The sequence below is a fragment of the Tinamus guttatus genome, unplaced genomic scaffold, assembly GCF_059628265.1.
Source record: "Tinamus guttatus ecotype Peru unplaced genomic scaffold, ASM5962826v1 Tinamus_guttatus_pri_ptg000446l, whole genome shotgun sequence".
Classification (NCBI taxonomy): Eukaryota; Metazoa; Chordata; class Aves; order Tinamiformes; family Tinamidae; genus Tinamus; species Tinamus guttatus.
Genome location: NW_028288980.1, coordinates 648473 through 673481, shown reverse-complemented (window position 1 = coordinate 673481; position 25009 = coordinate 648473). Strand labels below are relative to the sequence as shown.

The 25009-nt window shown below is 44.5% G+C and overlaps 1 protein-coding gene across 1 annotated transcript in view; it reads left to right on the top strand.

Annotated features, from left to right (window-relative positions):
* The first annotated feature begins 278 nt into the window (after positions 1 to 278).
* LOC104578640 (neuronal acetylcholine receptor subunit alpha-7-like) overlaps positions 279 to 25009 on the top strand; it is a 44716-nt gene continuing 19985 nt past the window's right edge. The window contains exons 1-4 of the mRNA XM_010226197.2: positions 279 to 371; positions 11226 to 11365; positions 23624 to 23668; positions 24646 to 24755. Of these exons, the coding sequence (XP_010224499.2) occupies positions 293 to 371; positions 11226 to 11365; positions 23624 to 23668; positions 24646 to 24755 (374 nt within the window). The 5' untranslated portion in view covers positions 279 to 292. The remainder of the gene's footprint in view (positions 372 to 11225; positions 11366 to 23623; positions 23669 to 24645; positions 24756 to 25009) is intronic.

The window sequence follows — 25009 nt, the reverse complement described above, 5'->3', positions numbered from 1 at the left end:
CGGGGACCCCCGGCTGCGCCAAGGACGGCTCCGGGTGCCGGGGCATGTGAGTCGCCAGGAAAGTCGCCAGCCCCTCGGACGCACGGGCTGACTCTGCCGGCGCCGAGCGGATTTCGCTCCCAACTACGGGAACGCAGCAGGAAAACGCGCTCCCTGCGCGCGGTGGGGAGCTGGCTGCGTGCCTTATTACTGTGATTGCCAAATCCGCCGGTCACCCAGTCACCGTGGGCTGCCTCCGAGACTCGGTCCTGCTCCAGCCCTGCTCCGGAGAGGCAGCCAGTCTGCTCCGACCATGCTCGCAGGGAAGTGCTTGGGATTTCTTTATTCCGGACTGTGTCTCTGGGCATCCTTCTTCCTGTCGTTCTTTAAAGGTAAGCTCTGCTTGGATGTCTGTTCTTTTGTTTTTATTTCTTTCCAAATCCTACTACTCTGTTTTTAGACAAATTTACCTCTGCAAGTCTTCTAAACTTCATCACAGTCTAGCCCTGAAGTTAATGTCTGTTTGGCCGAGTCTTTGGATTTCATGCTACTTAGTATCTTCTTCTCTGAAGAAGGTAAAAGGTGCATTTGTTTTCAATGAAAAGTGTTGTTTTCATTTTCAGAAATTTATTCAATGATTGAAATTTACTGAATGATTTTCAAGAGGAAAATATTCTCCCTCCTCTTTAGAGATTTACCTTATTAGTGCTATCTGGGGGAATGAGAAATTGTAACTGATGTCTGGACAGGCCATTACTAGACCCTTGTAGGTGTGAGGCTGAAATGGTATTTTTCTACTAAGAAAATATGAGCAGAAAAAAAAAACTTTATTTTCTATGAATCGTTCTGTAAGACTTAAATCTGCAAGACTGTGTAAATGATTGCAATGTTGTAATCAAAGGCGTCGGTGTGACCAAGTGTATATCCTGAAGTGTTCCAGTGTATTGCAAACAGAAGCATCCTTCCAAAACATGGAGGATTGCACAGCTGATAAAGAATTTTTTAAATGAGAAGTTGAAATTGTGACAGTCCTGAATGACGCTCAGGATGCTACACAGAATGTGCTTTTATTGCTCCCTAGCAAGGTCAGCTTTTTTTACGTGAAACAAGCTTGCCCGCAGCGATGCCGAGTTCTGAACCTGAGTGGTCCAGATGTGCAAGACTGTGTCCTGCCACCCATGATTTCTGCATGGAGAAGTGAGGGTTGCCTCTTTAAAGCAGAGTACAGCATGGTCCACATATTCCAGGAGCCCGGAGGCACGGGAAGCCAATGCCTACGTGATGTTGCGCTGGACCACATGCGTCCCTCGCACCCATATAATTCTTCCCCAGTTTATCTAAATCTGCAAAACATCCACAACTTTCACATCCCTTAACAGAAAGCTTCGCTCTCTTCTTTTTTTGCGAGACATTTCTGTGCTTCTCCAAGAGCCAAACTAGCAGCAAGGTGACAGCAGCTAGTTATGATATAACCTGGTGCACGGTCCCACTCTGAGTGATTAAAATGTTGCCTTTCAAATATGGTGTAATTGCTAATTCACCGAGGGCAATGCTCAGTTATTTCTTTCTGAGCAGCTTGGGAAGACACAAGCTGCTTTTATAAATAATTCAGACAGTTTGTTATGAGGTGCTTTTACCAGCTGTTTATAAGTATGCACTTTTACAGGCAGCTGCTAACACAGAGCAAAACGGATCTCTAATTTCCGTCTCTAGAGATAGAGGGTTTTTTCTTTGTTTTCTTAAAAAGAAAAACAAGAACTGGAGAAGAGGTGAGGATAGAGAGGTGAGGAAAAAAATGTGAAGGCTAAGTCAGCAGGTTTTCCGTGGTGGAGCCATTCTGTCTGTAGATGAGCTGCCCCAGGATCACCTGCTGCACCCACGTGTGTAAGTTGCAGCAAGTCCCTCATAACCAACATCATCCTCACACTGTGCTGCCTTGTTCCTGCAGAATTCATAACAAATTACTACTTACTAAAATGTTCTCCAGGGCTTTTTGACAGGAAAGCAGGATGGGGCAGGCGGAAGTATGAGAAGTAAGTGAAAAAAAGAAAAATCCCCCTGCATCACTCTTTCCAGCCTATCTACAACTTTTTGCTTTGATACCCTCACACAGCTTTGTCTGCAGTTCTGATGGGAGCCCTGCAGACATCCCCTTCTTGCTCAGGCATTGCAAGGTCCTTCCCATATGCAAGCCAGTGCTGGTTCTGGCCAGGTATCACCATGGTGGTGGTGGCCGAACCATCCTTGTCCTCATCAATGCAACCTGCAGGACCAAAGCTCCCATGCTAGCAGATGCTGATCTTGCAGTAGCAATAATGCCAGTAGGAGGGTATCAAAAAGCCCAATTTCCTGCCAAGCTGCCGCTTCTTTAATGTGAATTAGTTAGACCAGGGTGATGGGGGGTTAAAGGTCTCTGTAGAGGGGAGAAAAAAGATTGGAATTTAAATACATGAGGCTTAAGCTTTGGGTCTTAGCTATGTAGGACTGAGGTAATTGTACAAAGCAAGTTAGTTTAATTATTTACTCTAATTGGTTTACTCAGACGAGGACTGACAGAGGCTCGTGCCTTACCAGAGTACCATATAAAGCCATGTGAATTTAGGTGGTCAGTGGAAGAGCCTTTGGACCTCATACATGTTGCCAGATGAGAAGCAGGTATAAAAGTCAGATCATCTAAAGTCTTTTGTGCCCTTAATTTGAAGGCTGAAGTCCCCCAGATCCTTTGAGCTATGGAAGTGATGCAGAGTTTAAGATGGCAAAGCATCTGAGAAAAGCCTAAAGTAGAAAAATATAAGAAAGGTGTTTGCTTGGACAAGTAGGGATTTTCTTCTCTACTGATTAAAAAGATGCCACACATGCAGAAAGGGGAAATTACCGCCAATGCCCATTAGAGCCATCGCTGTAACCCTTGAGGGGCATGCACACCAGAGCCTGGTCAAGCCAGCAAGCCATACTGGATGCCTGCTCAGGATCACAGAGCCACAGGGTCCCCTGGACAGGGCAGAATGAGGCTGCACAAGTGCCCATCAGGAGTCCCTCTGCTCTGTGACCAAGAGCACCAAGGCAAAGGCACACGCCAACACACTGAGACATGCAGATAGAGCCCCGGGCCAGTCTCTTGAGATGATTTTCTGTGTGTTACTGTCTGCAACCTGCTGTACATTCAAGCCTCTTGGGATGGACTTTCCAGTTCAGTGAAGCAGGCGTCACGTGAAGACCCTAATCTTATACGTGCATGTACTGACTTGCATGGCCATAGGCACAGCTGCAACTCTGTGACTGGCCCAGGTCCTGCCTCTGAGAAGCCACCAGGCTCCAAGAAACTTAGTGCTAATTTCACGCACAGTAGCTGATCTGGGCTACATCCTCCTGTGCTGTCTGTTTGGTTTTTAAAGCCAGCTCCATACCTTTTTTTATCTTCCTCCTAAGATGCGAGGGATGAGGATGCGTTTGTGATGGCAGCAGCATGTTGCATGATTTTGTCAGCAGCTGCAACCTTCCCCACGCAATGGAAGAGGCACTTACTGTCTCCATTGCGCAGAGCGATGGGGAACAGCACGTTTGCACCTTGTGTCGGCGAGATAAAGTGACTCTTCCCAGAGCCTGAGTGTGGCTACTTCAATCATGCAGAGGGGGGCATTTCCATCTAAACCTGATGGCTGTGGCTTTCAGGCGGTGTAAGTACCTGAAACCCATTCAATTTCGCTGCACATCTTGAACCAAGGATTAGCATAGGGTTTCACTTGTTTATCCTGAGCATGGAGAGAGAGAGACAATATCTTGCTTTCAAAGCAAGCCTAAACCATATGTGCTGCTCCTAACATGGTTGTCAGAGGATGCTTATTACAGAGACCCTCTATAATCCTGTTAAGGAAGACAGAAAGAAGAAATATCCATGAAAATAAAATAGGTACACTGGAGTTTGTTGCTAGCTTGGAACACACTCCTGAGCAAATCTGGCTTGCAGAAAAAGTACTGTTTACCAAGTAATCTCTGCAGTGAGGAAACGAGCAAATAACAACTCAGAGATGAGAATCAGATGATGTTTTTGGAAATAATGTAGTTTTCCCACTTTGTGCTCATGACTAAGCCAGTAGGTTGCAATGGAAAGATAATCTGTAGTCAGCTGGATGACTTGGATGTCTGCAGTCCTCATCATCTTCCAGAAAGCTCAGCGAGGATAGGTTAGTCGTCAGTCTTCACTTCTCTCTTTAATTGCAGGTTGGCTTTGGACAGGGATGTAGAGGGAAGGACAGGTTTTAAGGAGAGATCCTTTTCCTTTGAGCATGGTAGGTCCTTTCCCATTTTGTTCCCTGAGAGAGATATCAGGTGTTCCTTTCCGTGTCACCATGTGGGACAAGAGGGCCTCTATTCACTCTCTTTGGCAGATTTGCCATGGTAGTTATTAACAACTAGTTTCCTTGAGACTAATACAGCAAAACCTGGAAAGACTGCTGCTGCTCAAACAACAACCTAAAATCATGGTTTGCAGATGGGGCTGACAACACTGCACACCGTCTTTCCTAAAGTTCAGCTGTGACTATGTGAGAAGGAGCTTTTGTCAAAGGGCCACTTTGATCCCTGACAAGTCAAGAGAAAAAATAAATGGTAAACTGCAAAGAACACGTTTGTGACAGCTAGGATGAGAGAGGATCTCATCTATACCAAAACCTAGACCTGTAGACTAGTTCAGCTGGAAGGGACCGGTAGCAGTCACCTGGTTCAGACAACAGGGACAGCTCAGGTACTGTTCTCCAGCCCCTTCCTCATCTCTGTGACTCTGCTATGGTGGTTGCACGGGATAGAGTCTGCTTGTGCAGCCCTGAGGAGCCCTAGCTGGACATGTGACTCCAGAAGTGTTGGGGACTCAATGGGGCTGAGCAAAGAATGGATGTAAAGGAGGCTGCTGCTTAGTCTTTTCATCTCCTCTGAGAGGGGAGGTTTGAGGTGTGGGGAAATAGTCTAATGCAGGGGTTCATACCAAGCTTCAGAAGATTCATTCTGTAATTCTTAGCTGTTTTGGGCCCTTTTTGGAGAAGAAACTCTTCATCTTGAACCTGCAGAGTGGTGAAGCATGGTATGTGAGATGCTGGATTATTTCCCCCTGCATATTGAGCCACTTTAGAAAAGTCATCAGCACACTCAGATCTAGCTTGAGGAGGAGGAACAGCTGTAACAATAGGAAGAGGAAATAGAAAAGAAAGGAAATAATAGTTATTGGGTGGTGTGCAGTTGTCAAAGTTTCAAACTGGCAGAGCCTCAGAGCTGGCAACCTTGGAACTAGCCCTGCTCTTGCACAGGTGCCACATACCCTTGCTGACAGCTCCTAGGAATTTCAGGAGGCCAGAAGCTTCTGGGCAGCCCCAAAGGCAGGCGGTGCAGAAGGAGCCTGCGTGCACTTTCACAGCCAGGCACACACGCTATGAGCCAAGTCATTGCACAGCTGTCGCGGCAATCCGTGCATCACAACGGCTCAGTTCCACTGCAGACAGATAGAAAGCAATGTATGTAGATGTATATATGTATTTTTAAAACAAAAACTGCCTCCAAGGTCAAAATGTTCCTATGAATTCTCAGAGAAACAACAGCTCGTTTTGCTCTTGGGTCCCAGCAAGAACATCCTGTAAACATAATGGAGGGGGCTTGCCAAATCACACAGCTAAAATCATCTCTCATTGCTACAGATTCAGTCCACTGCAGCAGATTTTGAATTGAAGGAGCCACTGGATATCCAGGAAATTTCAATAGCTCACTCTAGCTAAGACTAGTGCTAGAAAACCTTAATCATGTTGCTTTCAAGATGATTCATTGGAAGGTCCTTACAAGCAACAACAAAGCAGACCCTCCCTTCCTCTCCTCCCCAGTCCAGGCTCCTTCCCAACTTTCCCATGATATTGGTGCTTGGGTTCATGCCTATGGGTGAAGCTGTCGTGCTGTTGTTGCTCTTCTCCTTGTCAGTTCGCAACACCTTTTCCCCAAGCATCTGTCATTTGTGACCTCTGTTGCGACCTTCCAGCTGATATCACAAAACTAAGTTAAAGTATTCACACGTGCTAATGAATGTCAACTCCCTTCTAAAGAGCATTTTATGCAAGGTACCTGGAGTATCTATGTCAACGGGAATTATAGCTAGGTTCACCCAGGAGGCTTTCAAAGTTCAGGATTTATATTTCTGCATTGAATGAGGTTTTCTACCTTTCTTTCCTCTTTGCCTTCATTTCAGGGCAAGAGACATGCCTTTCTAATGAAGATGAGCAGCTGCCCTGCAGCCGTGTTTGGTTCAAGGGCTAAGCTGCCTGCCAGCCACTAATGTCACCAGCCGTTCGGGGAGAGCAGGGCAGGCAAGAGAACAAACCAGACACCACGAGACCACTTTTCAGCCCATTCTGCTCTCTTACAGCGGCAAACATCCCACATGTGCAGACATCTGTTCCAGGATCACAAGATGACAGTTGTACTCCACTCTGGGACACCAATTTTGTTTTGTTTGCACTGTCATAATTTAGGAGCATTACACTGGTGTATCCAAAGCTGTAAAACTAACATGCTAAGCTCAAGTCAAAATTCAGCTCCCCTATTGCCTGAAAGTACCTCAATTTCCCTGCAATTTATTTCTCCTCTTGGTCAGGATCACGGTGAGTGAGTTGACAGAGATTTTGCTGGTGGAGTACAGCAAGGAAAGGCATACTTCATATTTCATATTTCATACCACCACAGATTCTAGCGAGGCTTGTACCTGAAGTACCTGATAGTTGCTTGCAGCATCTTGGAAACAGGGACAGATCAAGGTTAACAAATACTTAAGTATCATTGAGACCCCATGACATTCAGTAACTAGGAAAGAAAATATCCCTCACTTCATGATACAGCTAATATTCAGCCACCACCTATTCACAGACACTAATCTAGGTTGAATCAGCCAAAACAAAGCACTTCTCATGGAGAATTGCAAGTGCCCAGGGTCAGGTCTCTATGGGCATTTACTTGACTGGCCACAAGTCTGATTTGCTCCGAGCCAGTGATTACACTCAACAAGACTGTTTAAAAGCAGCTTCCATTTTCAGAGCTAAATAAATTCAGGTTCCCTTCTGGGAACTTTCATGACTGTGTTTAGACCTCCTGTGGTCACTGAAGACCTGGACTACCACAGTGGCAGACTTCTTTGAGAAGTCCCTTGGTAGCAATCAGTTGTATGTACCAAATCCCCAGGTTTGCCCCAACCAGCCATTGGCCAACAGCCCCGGGGATGTGCCATCTCCTGCTCCTGTGATGCTCTGCATCTAGTACTTCAGCACTTACGCTGCTACTGGACCGATCTAGCAAAAAAAGTCATTACACTAAAAAATACACTTTTTCTCCCTTTCTGATTCTGTTCCCTTTTTCTGTTTAGAAAACTAACCTATATTGGAGAGGTAGGCCAATGTTAGTACACACATCCCTTCATCTCTCACACATGTCCTAGTCTTTAAAAAAGATCTGCAACAAGCCAGCAGGACAAGAGAAAAAAAAAATCTTTTTTTTCTTTCATTATATAATGGCCTATATCTCCTTTTAGCATGTTGTCATGTGTCTCAAGTCTCTGAACTGAAACCTTTTGTCACGCACCCTTTAATGCTTATTTCTACTGGGAGTCCTTTAACTGGTATAGTACAGCAGAAATAGCCAGTATCAGTAAGATTAGTCCCATTTTGCCTAGGAAATTACAGCATTTCTTACATTTCTCTGGGTATTTTAACGAGTTTTTGGGTAAGATGCAGAAACAATCTGCAGAGTGAGAGCCAAAGATTAGAGTTGAAGATTAGGTAGAAGTAGATTAAAAAGAGGTTTTAAATGAGAAAAGTATCCTCGTATACGCCACATACACACACACATGCACACACGTCTCATGCACAGAGGGCTGAAGCAGATGTGGCAGTGCTGTTGTGTCCTACATGGGAGCTCTTCCGCTAGTGTGATGCCATACAATTTAAAGCTAAGGACCTTGAAAGAAATAACACATTTGCAGTCATAGATAAAAGCAACAATGTTGTACACACAAACAAAAGTGGATGGGACACATCTGTGTTTTTGCAGATTAAGTGACATATGGCAGCGACATGCTTTACATTGTCAGAAATCTATAAAATATCCAAATTAAGATTATTTTTATAGCTACCAAAGCAGCAAAATGTGCCATGATTTGTAGGAGATATTTGCAATTTCCATTTTTTATGCTGATCAAGTTTCCTGTGAAATAATTTGCATTTTCAGTGATACTACCCTTGTAACCTTGTAATATAATTGATCATTGCATATACTGTTTGTCCTTCTGTGACCATTATATATGTATTTTCAAAGAAATTTGGAAAATATCCAGTGATAACCTAAGCAGAAAATAAGTCATAGAGGGCTAGCTACCTCATAAAATGTGCTGTTTTTTAGAGAAATATATGAAGTTCTAGGAGATAAACAGGTGTGATACCTTAAGGTTTTCTTCATGCTCTTTTGCTGTGTTAAAGTTCCAGTGATACTGAGATTGTGGATATTCATTATACAGTGAAATGTAATTATAACTACCAGAACCAATATAACTACACAGGGTTTTCAAAAAAGGCCGGAGGAAAGGAAAATAAAGAAGTACACAGTTGCAGAAAAGTAACTATAGAAAGTACATGGAGAGTGAACAAGTACTGCAATATCACAAGAATTGAAGAACACCATGAGCAAGAGGAGGAACGGTCAAAGCACAGCCAGTACTGCTTAGAATGCCTTGGGAATCCATGCCCTTCTCCAAAGTGACGTTGTCAGCTGTTGTCATCCAGATCTCCATGCCACAAATTGCGCAGGCCACCTGAGTCAGCTCCCTCAACCTCAGGAGCTGTCATCAGGACTTGAGGAGCTGGGTGCAGACCTCAGCTTGGGGATGCACAACTGCAGGCTTGGAGCTGCCAAGCCAGGAGACAGACAGACTTATCTAACTAAACTGCACAGCTGCAGAGAGTTCAAGACCCTTCACAGATAGCATGAAGGCTCACATTCACTATGGGTAACCCATCTGTGCCTCAGAGATGCATCCCTTATTCTAGCCACTCATGCACTCTTTATCCAAATAGCTAAATTCAAGTATTAACCTGCTTCCAGGTTCAGGCTGGGTAGATCTCTGCTGATCTTTTTTTAAGACTCAACAATCCCATGTTTAACTCTCCGTTTCTTTGCCTAACCCTTGCATTGCAACATGTCTGCATTTGACAAAGACAATAGATGTAGAAGGAGAGGCAGATCCCAGAGTGTAAGTTAACGGCAGGGTTGTTTGCTTTCTTACCCATAACTTCCAGGTAGGCACATTGTAGAGGAATGATAGAAGAGGACAGTGATTCACAGCTCCACAAAGCATATCTGTGCCTCAGAAACAAGCCCACAGGGAAGCAGCCCCCTTCTACTTTCCTGTTACAAGCTTTTCTTTCCTATTACAGGACTCTGTGATTCAGCAGAAGCCACAGTAGCAAAGTTCTCTGGTCTAAATAATAAATCTAAACAATAATAAATCTAGAGGGGCCCAAAATTACCTGGTGCAAAGGAGAAGATGATATGCTGCATTAGAGAAACAGTTTCCTGGGCTGTTACCTTGCTTCCAATTTCTCTTCATATGCAACTTGTCAAACTCTAGGAGGTCAATGCTAATGAAGCCCCACTGCAAGGGACTCCAGTGTTCGGAAGCACAACAGCTGAGTTGACTTCTATGGCAAAAGGCTAGGAGAAAATTTTTACAAAATGAGAGATTGGTTGGGGTCGGAAGGCAATGTAGCGCCTCCGGCGATTGCTTCCTCCAAATCCCATGCTCCAAGCAGGGCCAGCACGAGCAGGATGGATGTTACAGGAGAAACTGTCCGAAACCTTACTAAAGTAGAGAAAAACACCATTCACTAATCTCACCTGAATTGTTAATGAGATAGCACTTTTTTCCCTGATGATTCAAAGCAATAAGAGACAGACAGGATCTGTGGGCTGTAGAGGCTCTCTATTACTTAGGGACAAATACACCAAGCAAGCACTGCTTACTAATGCCCACCAGCAGCTGCTTGCAGGTAAAGACTCACAACAGAGTGTTGCCAACCTTAAAAATGTGCTTCCAAATTCCAGCCAGGTTTAAAATTTCATACCAGGCACCAGGGGCAGTGCCAGAGGTTGAGGTTGGACCTCTGGGGCTTTGGGAGCACTGGTAGTATTTATCCTGCCACTGTTCCAAAGGGACACAAGCTTCTCCATCACCAGCTTAGCACTTCGAGATGCAGTGACACAAAGCATTAGCATGGGCAGCAGCGGGGTAAAAAGCAGCAATCTCTCTGGAGTATCAAGCATTGGAAGACTGAAATAAGTTTATAAAAAGGCAGTTTTGACCTGTTCCTATTTCAGAGCAGCCTGATCTGAGCGATGAAGCCCGGGCGGCACCAACAGCTGCCGGGGCAATCTGCCAGAAGACCCCAAAGGCTCCGCCGCTCCTGAACCTACGTGGTTTTGTAAACAAAATCTGAGGAGCATACAAACATATGGTGAAGCACCAGCTCGGCAGGCTAAGAATAGATCATCTGGTGATATATGTGAGCGATTTCACATGCAAGAGGTCACTGAGTGACAGGACCACGCTGTGGAAGGGAGATGGGAAGAGACGGTGGAGGACCTAGTGCAAGTGTCTATTGCTGGGATGCGTCAGTTCACAGGATTTAACAGCACAAGTGTGAAGGCAGAAGCATAAAAGGGCCATGAAAATGATGTGTTATGCAGTATAACTCACTAAAATAAATAAAAATGTCCTCCCTGCCTGCTAACTAGGCACTGTCATACTGGGAAGCCACGTAGAGCCCTCCAGCCTCAGGAGAACTGACGGGAACACTAATTAAGGACATTTATAAACTGAACGTGATATTATTAGCTTTAAAGGACGTGGCTGCTGTGACGGAGAACAGTCTGCTCCAGGCTTGCAGGGTTCGCTGAGCACATCAGGGACGGGGCAAGGAGGAGGATGTTGTTGCAGTTTGTTTGGATTGTCAAAAAAGTTATTAATCATAGACACTGTGAGAAGAGTTCTGGTGACACTGAGAAGAGCTCGGCTCAGGTGTCACAAAAATTGGGACTCAAAAGGCAATAGGACCTGCAATGCAGCGAGCATTCTGAAAAAATACATTGGGAGAGATTTTTCAAGCAAACAAACAAACAAAAAAGGATGTCCCTCCGAATGACAACTGTTGACTGTCTTTCTTTTTTCACAGTCTCTCAGCAAGGTGAAAGCCAAAGACGCTTGTACAGAGATCTGCTGAGAAACTACAACCGTCTCGAGCGGCCGGTATTGAATGACTCCCAGCCCCTTGTAGTGGAGCTTCAGCTTTCCTTGCTGCAGATAATTGACGTGGTAAGTCCCCAGCTGTCCTGCTTCCTATCGCACCTCTTCGGTATAACAAATCTGATCTCTGGAGTAAGCAACAAACATTTCCTCCTGGTCAGACCAGATTCAGGCAAGCATCCTCCCTAAGCGCTGCAGTACATGCTTTGACACTTTGGAAGAGTGAATATTCTTCTAAACTCAAAGTCATGTCTGATACAACATGAGCTGCAAGTAGATTAATTATGTAGTTTTTCCATTCATTTTAAAAAGAAAAAAAAAAAAAACTCCCAACATTTCAATAAATTAAAAGCCATGTGTCACTGCAAATTATTAATGGCACGTTATTCCCAGAAACATTCAGGATGTAATAACTGGAAACGGTGTGTAGCTTTCAGAGTTACCAGCACTGGATTTACACCTTTTCATTAGGCACTATAATAGTACTGTGCTCATCGTCCGCCACATCTTCACCATGCACTGCAGCTGAAGGAGCCTGCCCTGAGATGAGGTGCATAGAGCACCTCTGCAGGAGCACCCTAAAAATTGCCTTTGCTGATCCCTCTACAGCACGCTTTTGCAATACTTGATGATCTGATCCGTGGAATATTTTAACATGATAATCCAAGTAAGGATCCCCTTTTCCGAATGAAGAGGATTTTATATGGCAACTCATTACCTTTAGAGATCATTTCATTCATATACATGCGCAAACCAAGCCAGAACACCCTTCCCTGTCAATACAAAGAACTGCTGAACATGTCAGTATTCCCTTCTTTCTCCATCCTTAAGGATGGGGATTAGGTGGCTTAAGGATTAAGGGACCGGGGCATCTATTGTATGAGGAAAGACTAAGCGAGCTGGGCTTTTTTAGCCTGGAGAAGACTGAGAGGAGATCTGATCAATATGTTTAAGTATCTTAGGGGATAATGAAGGGAGGATGGAGCCAAACTCTTCTCGGTGGTGGCCAGTGACAGGACAAGGGCTAATGGGTACAAGTTGAAATCCAGGCAGTTCCACCTCCATGTGAGGAAGAACTTCTTTCCTGTGAGGGTGACAGAGCCCTGGAACAGGCTGCCCAGAGAGGCTGTGGAGTCTCCTTCCCTGGAGATCTTCCAAACCCGCCTGGATGCCACCCTGTGCCATGTGCTCTGGGTGTCCCTGCTGGAACAGATGATCTCTAGAGGTCCCTTCCAACCTCATCCATTCCATGATTCTGTGATCCTACCACTCCTGCAGTCAGTAGTGTAGCCTGTTTTCCCATACAGTCTCATAGTCAAGAAGGGAAGAAGGAAGACACACACTTTCAAGATTCTGGATACCTTCAACTGCATTTCACAGAGGTCCCAAAGTTTTAAATTTCCTATAATCTTTCTGAAAGTCTCTAGGGCACCTAATGCTCTCCCCAGAGGGATCCCTGAAAATGAAGCTCCCTAGCACAGGATAGAGATGCCACATAAGCTCAAGTGACAGGACGAGCTAGTTGTGGTTCTCCTGGCAGCAGGCAGTAGCCACGTAGGCAGGATAAGAAGCTTTCTGCTTTAAAATATTAGATATTGCATGAAGCTGGAAGGGAGAGGAGTACAGCAGTCTTAACCGAAGTCACTCACATTCATGGCAGGAGCTCACAGTCCTCGACTTGAATGAAAGAACAAAGAAATCCCCCAGACAATTTTAGGCATATTTCATTGGGAGATTCCAAAGTCAGCAGAGGCATCTGAGCTCAGAAGGCCTTTCTCCAAACTCACTGTGGATTTTTTTTTAATGGTATTTTCTTGCAGTAATTTGAGGGCTGGGGTAGTGGAGAGGGCTTTTTGTCATTAGACATGGAACTATGCATTATCAAAGTCAAGCAGGAGGAGGAAAGAGATACATAAACCCCAGTTTGTTGGATACTCTGGTAGATCTGCAGCTGAGTTATTATGTTCCTGGGTGAAATATTTCCTTTCAACAGACAACACTTTTTAAGCACTTTACTTTTTAAGCACTTTACCTCCATTGTGTCGCAGTCATCTGTCACAATGAATTTGATTTCTCGTTTCCCTTTTGATGATTCAAATTAAGAAACAGGTCATCTAAATGATAATATGCATCCAAAACAACACTTTGCTTCCCTCCACTCTGCACACACTACAGATGCTAGAAGTTCATCAGCTCTTAACAGCAGTGACTCATTCCAGACTCATGGTCTTGTGTGCTGCAGTCACAGTGTCCTTAAAATACAACTGGAGTAACCTGGGATGGGTCTCCAACACCATGTAAAACAAGAAGCAGAAAATCCTCCATATGTGGGCTAAACTACATTTTCTTCCTGCATGCTATACAATAGTCATTTTATTTTAGTAATTTTAGTTCAGTAGCCAATACCAGGGACACTTCCAGGTCAGCACAGGTTGTTCAGCATTATCTGGAGAAAAGAGGATGATGGGAGGGAAGAAGAATGTCACACTAAAGGGAATAAGAATAGCAAGGTCTAAAGAAGACATGACATTGTACAACCTTACTGCTGGACTCACTGGAATGCTTTACAAATACTCTCCATGACAGGTATGAAAAAGTACAGCTCGGATTATTACCCTGTGAGAGGAACCAATATAAAGAAGAAAAACTTAAAGAAAATGTGCATAGTCCCTCTTACACAAAGGGACTCACTCTTTTCTCTCCACACAAACTATCGCATCTACCATGCACAGATCTACGACAGGCTCCACGAAGCGGCTCCACGAAGCGGCTCCGCGAAGTCTGATCGCTAACCATAGTGTCTCATAACCTAATCAAATCTAAATTCATCCGCTGCAGCCAACGTGCTGAAAACAGCATTTATGGCAGCCTACATTCCCTTTGCTGCACAGAGAGGGAAGATACCCCTGGGATCCCTTTACTATTACCTAGTAGTAATAACCAGTGACATTACTTGAAATACCACCTCCTCTTGTGCCCTCCATTCAAATCAAATTTCCAAGCACGGCTTCCTTACTTTAGGTTTCCTGCTGGTACCAGCATGTATTTGCCTGCATGGTATCTTTTTTTGCTTTTTAGTGCACAAAGACAGCCATCACAGAAAAAGCCTTGAGGATCATGTACTCTGCCTGTCAAGCAGACCCTAGGCAAAAGGGTAGATGAGGGGTAGATGGAGGAATTCCTGTCATTAGAGTTAAAATTGTTATCAAAATTCTCTTAATTTGTAACTAGAGCCAAGACAGACCTCTCACCACCTCCAGTAAACAAATGCACAGAAGGGGAGCTCTGCCAGAATTGCTGTTTCCAGTTCATGCTACATATCAACTCTTGCTGGAGATGTGTATTTTAGCCAAAATGGGTGACGGTCCGAGATACTTGCAATCCCTTTGAGCAGTCTTCATTGCTGCAAGAACTCCTGCCAGGTCGCAGAAGTGCATAGATTTTGCATGGAGCTATCTCACTTGTTCATAGTGGCTTTTGTGCCCTTTTTGCTAAGGGTCTGGGCCCTGCCTTTCCCTTGCCTCCACAGGGATTTGTCCAGTGCTCTCTCCTGAAGAACATTAGGAAGAAACTTAGATGAGAACCAAAGAATTTTAAATTAAATAAACAAAAATGAAACAGACAAGCCGATGTTCAGAAGAGTATCAAAAATAATAAACCCCAACCTGTCTGGGAGTGTATCATGTGTTTTTAAAGACCCTCTAAATAAAGATCCTAATTTTAGGAAGATGATTGCACCATGCTGCAGAGATGATAAATCCCCCAAAAGCCCTTTCCAAAAGCAAATACAACGCCGGATTTCCAGTAATTACTGCACCGTCAGTTCTGTGAGTGTCATACTCTACTCGTCAGCCTGGTACTCTCAAAGGATGCATCCCAGCTGAGGTGGTGGCTCCGGGGCTTGCTATGGGTCCGAGCACAAGTTTACATCCTCTGTAGCTAGAGACACGAGTCATGGCCATCAGCGTCAAGCAATGCTCACACAGGCAGAAGATCCAGGCATAGGGAATTATCCAGGATGGGCAGGAGGGAGATCCACGGATGCAGCCTGGAGAGGAAGGGAGAAGTATCGTCCTGGCAAAATCATAGCAAAAAGGGGTCTGAGAGGCCGGACAGGCATCCAAGGGGCTGCAAGGAAAAAAAAATACGCACTCCTGCAGGTGCATAAAATGAGTACAGGTCTAATTGCAACGCAGAAGGCCCCTGAGTGAGCTGAAACTGATCCAGGAAACACAAACGTGGCTGCAGAGACACGATAGGTGAGAGGAGATTCATTCATAAACCCTTTCTATTTCTCTTATCTACTCTCTTTGAATTCTCTTTGGAAGGATTTATTCCCATTTATGTTCTAGTGAAACCTGCTTCCCTGAGACTGAAAGTTCCTTTGGTCTCTTTTGCAGAGCTGGATTGCAGAGTGGGGCTGTGCGTCTCCTCTCGCGCAGCTCAGTCCTGCAGCTATCACATTCCATCTCCCTCCTGCTCACTTCCCCGTGTGCCCCAGGAACATCACATATCGTGGCAGGAATTTTGGGATGAATTTCCTCTTTTATCAAAGCGGATCACAATTAGAAAAAGGGATGGCAAGTCTGCAATGGGAAGCCACAAGAATATCAGGAAAAAGAAAAACAAACCAAATCACCCATTGCTGGTCATTTTGCACTTCCAAAAACTAAAAATGCATTATTTCACTGTAGCTACAGCCCCAAAGCAAATTACATATCTGGAAAATTCAGCATGCACTGTTTTGCTTTGATTACACGGGGGTAACATGATTGTACATCCTATTCCTGGAGGTATTATCCCAAATGCCATCACATTCTTGCACACAGCTCCATTTATCCACAGAATTTGCCGCTTCAGTGTGTCAAGCTCTTGAGAGGTTTGGAAGTGGCAAGACAAACTCACAGAAGAGTTTACTGGAACAGCAAAGAGCAAGTTTCAATCCGCCTCCTGCAGAACAAGCCTGTGCATTGCTGTGGAGGGAATCCAGCAAAAATCATCTGTGTGTTCTTGCCATGAACACTGAGGTGTGGTCATTACTGTTTTAAACACAAAATCAGCCAGTCCATCCCAGCACAGCAGCTTTTATCGTTTTTAAGCTTTGATGCCAAAAATGTACCAAACTGCTGGGTTCAAGAGAATCACCACTGAGAAATAAGAGAGGTGGGAGCAGAGTGAGATCGAGAAGGATTCTGTTAAATTCAGCTGACTTTGGAATGAAATATATCCTGTTCCTTGGAAAACGGGTTTATTTGCTACGGAAAGCATTAATGCAGAGAGGGTATCTTTTAAAACTGTGGCTGAAGGTGTGAGGAACTCTACCACTGCTCGTTGTGCCTCGGGATAGCATCCGCCCTCAAAACGATCCTGTTCCCTAGCACCCAGTTATTTTAAGAATGATATGAACTGAATGACTGAAAATTTCAAGGATTAAATTTTTAGGTCTAATTTTCCATTCCTATACTGGCTTTGCAGCAACCAGATCCCCCTCTCCTCCCCCCCATCCCTGCATCCTCATGTATCCGGATCTCTGCCCTAAACATTATACAGCAAGCCCACGCAAGCGACTCAGGGAAACAAATATAAATATGCCAGCACACGTATGCAGCCATTCACATACTATTCCCAATATAGCATCATTATTCACTAGATTAAACCATAATCCTTACAGTACATCCCGTACAAATCTTTTCTGGGGAGATAACTTCCAAAATGTAAGCTTGACCACTTAAGATTGAAACACACAAAGTATATGAAAGAGAAATAATAATGAGAGAGTTATTATTATAGTTATTCTGTATTTTGTACTTATTTATAAAGCACTGATGAGGAGCAGGGAGGTAAAATGACTCTTTCAGCCCCTCTGGATTAAAAACATCTTTCTTCCTGCGCATCCCTCTCTCCTCCCTGGATGCCCCTGCATTTATTTTTCAGTTTACAGAATAGCCTTTGCAAGGTATTTTTGCTATTTCACCTAGTATGGAACCTCCTCTACCAAAACGTGCTTCCCTTTCCAGAAAGTTTTTCTCCACCTGGCATTGCAGTCTCATGCTGCTACAAAACAAGACCAAATCTGCTGAGATCATGGCAGTGAAACTGATGCAAATTGGAATAACTGAGATGGATATCAGGCTGGATATCATTATACGTTCTGAAAATCAGTAATTAGTGATCACTAGGAATAGTTATTAAAATTCCAACCATAAAAATAAGAGAAAGGTTGACAGACCAGTAGATTCATTAAAGTTAAATCCCAAACTCACTCTCTCTCTCATAAGGTTCACTTACTGTGTCCAATTTTGAATTTGAATTTTGAACTCTGGGGAAAAAAAAATAATAAATCAATTGGCTCTGTCATTAGTACGGAACCCAGGCTGCCCAGAGAGGCTGTGGAGTCTCCTTCTCTGGAGATCTTCCAAACCCGCCTGGATGCCACCCTGTGCCCCGTGCTCTGGGTGTCCCTGCTGGAGCAGGGGGTTGGACTAGATGATCTCTTGAGGTCCCTGCCAACCTCGGCCACTCTGTGAGTCTGTGATTCTGTGAAACAGCTTGAAAAAATGGGAATGCTGGGGCTGACTGACCCATGAATTACTATTTTACTAAGTGTCAGATGTTATTAAAATGTCAGTCCTACTGAGGCAACCAAAAGCATGGCAGCAACGAGGTCAGGAATCATGGGCATCATGTTTTCCCATGTAATATTGCTCAGCACACATACCAGTGCTAATCACTGTGGTGAAAGATGAGTTACCCATCTCTCACCCTGTGCTTTCTCCATTGGCTCTTGCCCCACTCATGCCAGGGAGTGGATGGGGCTCTGTTCAATAGATTGTGTGTTGTTCATCAAGCGTCTCCAGCTTGGTGGCTATGGCAGAGGAAAAGGCTTGTCCTTTGGACATGTCCATGGTTTCTTGACCATGCCTGTCCATGCCAATGGCTTGCAGAAAAGGGAGCAGGACAGATGTATGGCAAGTAGCCATCCTTCCAAAGCCACCAGTTGTAGCAAAGTGCTTAAAGTTGTTTGTGTGATCTTGAAACTGGTATTTTTTGTTTTCTTGGTGTCTGGAAGGTTAATATTTTAACTCTGTATTCTCTGTACATAATTTCTGAGACCACCACAGTAGTTATTAAGCAAAACCCTTTTCTTCTCTTTCCATCCCTCATTAGGTAAAACCAGCTGATCCTTACAGAAAAAAAGCAATGCTCCATTATCAAATTTCAGAGCTTCTAATAGCTACAATGTCTCAAAGAAAAGGTCACTGGATTTTTAAATTTGGATGAAAAGGTATTTTTCCCTTGCTCCATTCACTTAATTGTTTGTGTTGCCTGTAGTATCCTGACTCTGGATATTCAGAATATATCAGGACTCAGCACTGGAGCCCAGCAAAGTTACGAAACAGTGAGAAGGACATCTGCAGGGTGAGAAATATCATGGTGTCCTGAAAGCACTGGTGATGGTACCTATAGATCCCAATGGATCTATACCATCTGTAAGCAAGGGTATTGCCTTGGCAAAGGAAGGCGATTCCAGCCATGCATGTGAGGCAGGGCAGCAAGACACATCTCCTTAAGCTGCTTCTGGTGAAGCTCTCAGTCCCCAGCCACCCAGAAGTCCACTGGGGTGGCCAAGGGTCTCCTTGCCAGGGCAAAGCCAGGCTGACCCGAAGTGAGCCTAATCCTGTGTTTCCTGGTTGTCTGATGTTCACAGGATGCCCGAAGGAACCCAAAACGTGTCAAAAGGGCAGGTGAAACACATATCAATCTGACTCAGTGTCAGTGAAGAGGGCTAACAAATGCAGTGTTAAAAAAAATTGGAAAGCTGAGGAGAATGAGGAAAAGTGACTTCTGATGGCCCTGTTAGAATAAAAGGCCTGTGAATTGCTCTATTCAGGGTGGTCAAAGGCTTTAAAAGCTCACTTGAGTTTTGGAGTGGGCCTATATCACACTACTTTGCTGTGCTGCCTTAACAGTACATAAATGCAAGGAAAAAAAAAAAAAAGCAAACTTGCCAGCAAAAAGTAAACTACTTGCAAATAAACCACGAGTATGCCTTTAATAAGAACTCAGGGTTGACCTAGGTACCATGGGACCTTTTCTTGCCTTCTTTCCTGTGGTTTCCTGTGATTTTGAATACGAAAAAAAGCGATGAATAATGAATATCATGGAACAGCGATTTGTGCCTAGTCCTGTTTATTGAAACACCTGCCAACAGTGCACAGAGCACACGGAGGGCTATTTCAGGATGAGACATTCACCCTGGAGAATACAAAAACCACCTCCACGCTCTGTGTAGATGACTCGCTATTTTAACAGAGGGCTGAGCGATTTCAGGCTGTGACACAACCCCGCTTCACCAAGGGTGTATGTGAGCTCACCCGAGCAGTCGGTTGGAGAGCAGTGCTGGGCTGGAAAGCCACGTGCGCCCTGTGCCCCTGCTCGAGAGGTTTCCTAGCGAAACTCGAGTGAGGCGGCCGAGCGACCCGCTGACGAAGAGCCAGCAACAAGGGAGACGGAGCAAAAACCCGTGGGTTTGGCAGCCTCTGCGCTGTGAGCCCGCGCAGAGGGCAAACGCAGGGTGTGCGGTGTGAGTTTGGGTCACCCTGAGGTGAAAAGCACTTAGGAGAAATCGCCTACAGCCCTCCATAGCAGAAGAAGCTCAAAGCACCAAAATGCACCATGCGGGAAGGAGCTGGTTTTCAGCCATGAGCACTTAAGAAAGCCATAAGGCCCCCTTATTGTGCCCAAACCAGCCCCTCCATGTTTCTGCCCTCATGAGCACAGAAATGCTCCACAGAAATGCTACTTTTGTTTATCTTTCTTTATTCTACTATATCTCTACCTTCCTTCGTCCCTTTGCCTGCTCTCTAGGCTATCCCTTCGGATTCTCCTCCTCCCGAAGATTCGTTAATGGTAGAGAGCTGAAGTACTTTAGCGTCAGGTATCTCTTCAAAGTTGATGTTACTATGGAAGCATGCATTCCTACTTTTTTCCGACGCTTTCAGATGTCAAACCTTAAACACATGAGTATTTATGAGACCCCTGTAATATAAAGCCTGTCCAGCTATGCCGCCTAACTGTTACCAGGGCAACCCATTTCTTTTTTCTGAAGATCTCTGGTTTTGTGGAACTTCAACCATACAGAACATTAAAGCTGAGTCCTCTCTAGTTATTTACGTTCTTTGGGCCAGGGGAATGTTTTAGTTAATCAGCTCCAGGCCAGAAGAGTGCTTCAGCAAAGGAAAGGACTGCATGGTGCAGATGTAGACTGACCCTACAAGCATTTGAAAGCCTCAGCCATTGCTTTGATTTTTTTGAGCAAAATCCAGTGCAGAGACAAGTGTGTTTGACAGCAAAATTTCTTAAAGAAAACCTCCATGTCAAAACAACCTCTCTCTTATCCAGCAGAAATCTTGAGATATCCCCTGTATTTGTTGAGAGAAAACAGAACAAAGCAAAAATATTCACATGTTCCTGCATGTGTACCAGCTTCTGAGCTAGAATAAGCCTAAGTTTCTTGCTCTCCATGGGTTGAGGGTGGCAGTAGGAATAGACAGATGTCCAGGTCAGAGGATTAGCTTGGGTGAGGATGTGGATAGAAAGGAGAGAAAATGACCCAGTTAAGGAAAGGAAGGATTTAGAGAACAACTGTGCTCGCTACTGACACTAGCTTTTCCAGCTTGTGTAACTGCCAGCAGCAAATGATGCGTTTGGGCTGAACATGTACAGCCTGAGGGACCTGCCAGGGGAGCGCTGGGGAAGCGGCTCCGTGGACCTGGTTGCCCCTGTCTCCATCCTCACCTAGGACCCTGGAGGGGATGGCTGCTTGCTCCAGTGAGTGGGGACCCCGGGAAATGACCAAACCTCCAGAAATGAGAAGCACCTGAGCCCTGAGAAAAGCCTTGCACTAAGAGGCAGTGCTTTTTCTTCTCTGTGAATCTCATATTTACTCTCCTTAGCTATGCTGAAGATCTTTAGTACAGACCACAGAGTTGAGAGACTACAGTATAAAGTATGCTTTGCTATCCTGGCAAATAAGGCACTCTGGGCAAACTCAAATCCTTCCTGGGAAAACTTTCTGCTTCACCTTGCCACAGGAAGGACCCAGCAGTCTGCATCTGCGCTGTCATCTGTGTGCTGATTGGTGCTGAATACAGAAATAACATTTCCTGGGCCTTGCTGTCCAGAAAGCCAGCTCCCTTTGAAAGCTCAGCAGCCTGAAGGCAGGAATGAGAATAGACTGTGGATAGCCATGAAAGCAGCCCAAAGTGACACGTCTCTCCCCGCAAGGCTGAGAGAGACGTAAGAAGCCCAAAGCCCTGGTTAAACTTTGTGTTCTGCTGACTGCTGTTATTAAAAGGCATGGCAGAGAGACCACACAGAGAAGGGTTACACTGCACATCAACCTGTGGCAACTCGAATGGGAAAGTTCACCTTCGCCTGCAAGACTGCAAGAAACAGGATGGACATGGTGGGGCTGAGCACACTAGACCTGTGACAAGGAGGCAAGGAGCACCCAAAATACTATGTTTAAGCTGCCTGAAATACTATGGGTATTTCCCCTGCAGCAGCTGATGAACTGTTTGAAGTGAAAGCTGATTGACAATGTCATTAGCTCCCGAGTCTAAGTTGCTCCTAGAAGTTGGGTGAGCAGTTTAGGGCTGTAGACTGTTTCATGACCTATGGAAGTCAGTCTCGGTGTTTTTTTTGCTGGCATGGAGTCTGTCAAGTATAAAATGCTTATGTGGGGTGAAAAAAAAAAAGATTTTCCTGGAAAAGGAGAATCATAAATAAAGGGCCTCTCCCCATGCAGAAAAGCCATTAGGCTTCCAGGTATACCTTGCACTTTACCATGGCACTCAGGTAGCCAAAGGAAAGGGGAAGGTCCCCTCTTCCCCTTCCCCATGGGGCTCAGTGGGTCTGGAGACAGTCCTTCCTTTTGCAGAGCTCAGAAAGAGGAAAGGCCTAAGTGTTGTCAAAAATAATATATTTAAAGATCAATCCAATGCAAAATCCAAGACTACTTCAAGGACGTAGTTTACCTCATGGTTATGGAGGTCAGGGTGTTGATGTACAAACCATGCTGTTGAGAAATTCAGAGGATCAGTTGTGTCTTTGTGAAGATCTCTGCCTGGCAGCTCTTACCGTAATCCCATTATGAGTGCTAGCTACTGCATCCCATCGGTGACTGGCTTCCCACACTAATATATTTTAGTGTTGGAGCTAGAGGTTTGATTGCTACAGCTCACGGCGTTAACTGCAGAGCTCCACAGCTGCTTTCTCTGCTGCTAAAACGTAACTCTCAGCTCCAGTGATCATCATGTCTTCCCTGTAATGTAACTAGCCCCTGTGTTCTCAGCACGAGTTTTGTGTCTGATGCTTCTCACTGGCTGCGGCAGAATGGAAGAAAACAATGGAAGGTAAAGACTGTGTCTAATTAAGAAAAAAAGAGTAGATTTTGGAGGCCAATACAGTGGTTCATTTCAGTGTGTTATTAAGAAGGGGAGTCAAATCATGGTGCAATGGTCTCTAGGCACGAGGTACAATCACAAGTACAAGGTATATCTCTTTGGATACAGAGATACAGATATAGGCATATAGAGATAAAGAATTCCACAGATGCAAGGTATATCCCTCTGCTGTGGGCAAGTGTGTCCTTGCTTTAATGAAGCTTTCCAACAAGTGTGGATCTCTCTGCAGATCTCTCCAGAGGCAGAGGTGGATCTCACCACGTTGACCACATTGTCCCACACAGTATCTCAGACTCAGGGTGTCCATACGAGCTCCTTTCAGATGATGTCTGTGTCCTCCTGCCGTATGGAGCTTTTGATGAAGGCCAGCCTTTCCTTTTCTTCGTGAGCTGAGCTACACTATGCCAAGACTCTAAAGCAGCAGCACCTTTCACTATGGTTTTGCAGCAGCAGCAAAAACAATAGAAACACTCTCCATTTCCTGCATGATGCATGGTACTGGAAATCATCTTGCTTTGCTCACCTAATGAAAAGGAAAATATTGTATATTTGCTAAGGAGTCTCCAGCAAAATAACAGCCATTATCTATTATTTTCAATTCCCTTTTTTCTCAGTTGCAATAAACACAAGAGGTTTGTAAGTTTTTAGGATCAAAGAGAACCATAATGTTCTAGGCCAGGTGGCACAATTCAGTGACTCTGTGCTGAGCTTGCGGTCTATTCCATAGTGCTTGCATGCATTTTCTGTAAGAATCAGAGTTTCAAAAGGAACAAAACAGTAACGTGTCCCCCTGTGATCAGATTGTATTTTGTGGCTCATCTCTTTTTTTCTTCTCTCCCCTCCCCTCTCTTGTTTAAAGGATGAGAAGAACCAGGTGTTGATCACAAACGCTTGGCTGCAAATGGTGAGTAACCTGTGTCAATAAAGAGTGAAAAAACTCCTTAACTCTAAGTCTGCTGCTGGCCCTGTGTGGTTATAGGTATGGTCTACTCTTGTAGGGACATGAACTGCTCTGCCAAGGAATCTGTGCTCTGTAAGGAGGCAGCTCTGGAGCGAAAAGCTGGAGAGAGACTCAAATGACTGAGCTAATTCTGCTGTGACATTAACAGCCAAACATTGCATCATGCTAATGGGCACAGCAGAGCAGGCTGCTTCCTCCGCAGCTGTCTACTGGAGTTTGCAACAGAAATGAGCTTTCCTACCGCAAAAATGCAGAATTCAGACAATTCTGTACTACTAGGGGATGTCCTGTTCCTGGGAGAGGCTGGCTATGGTTATAGCACTGGTAACTGTTTTCCTGGTGGTGCTGCCATAGAGGTTTGTTGCAGGTTGCAGGGTTCAGCACAAAACTTGCACCAACACTTTTCTGGAACTAATTTTGTGCATTGGGATGGGAGAAAAAGGAACCAGAATCAACCCCTTGAGACAGAGTTCACTTTCCTGCCTGTGATAGCAAGATGCCCCTGTTGCAAAATCTTTGTGATCAGTTAAATTACTTCCATCAGAGATTCCCAGACAGTGGTCCATGTACCACTAATGATACCCAATTTACTTGAAACCAGATTGGTCCACCAGCCAACTACCAGGATTTTTGTGAATTCATCAAGAAAAGGTTTGAAATATCTGTATTCAGGTCTTAGGGTGGACAGGTTAGACAGTAAACTACCATGTAATAGCACACAACATCCAGTCATCACACTGTGAATTCTTCAGGATATATGTCAGCCTTCTTTAATTATTAAAGCCTATCACTATACGCTATATAGCTGTTATCACATTACTGCATTACTATTGGTGGCAGTTATTCCGTTCCCCTAATATTCCAAATCAGTTAGAAGATTTCTCCCAGCTCATGGATCTGGTATATGTATTTTCCAACAGTACTGGGTGGATGTTTACCTGTCTTGGGATCAGTATGAATACCCAGGGGTGCAGAACTTGCGATTTCCAGCTGATCAGATTTGGGTGCCAGACATTCTTCTGTATAACAGGTAAGCAGGATATGCAGCAGCCACCAGACATGTGGATGCTGGAAATCAGCCATGCTCCACTAATGCTCTGGGGATTTTGCTACCTGGGGATTTTGGCTCCTTCTCTTGAAAAAATGAAAATAAATGAGAACAAGTACCAGATAATAGTTTTCTTTTTTGTTTGTTTGTTTTTGTAATATCCAAGCTAAATCTCCTTTTCTATAATTTTGTGGATGTCTTCCTTCCATTTGCACAGTGGTAATCCATATTCTTTT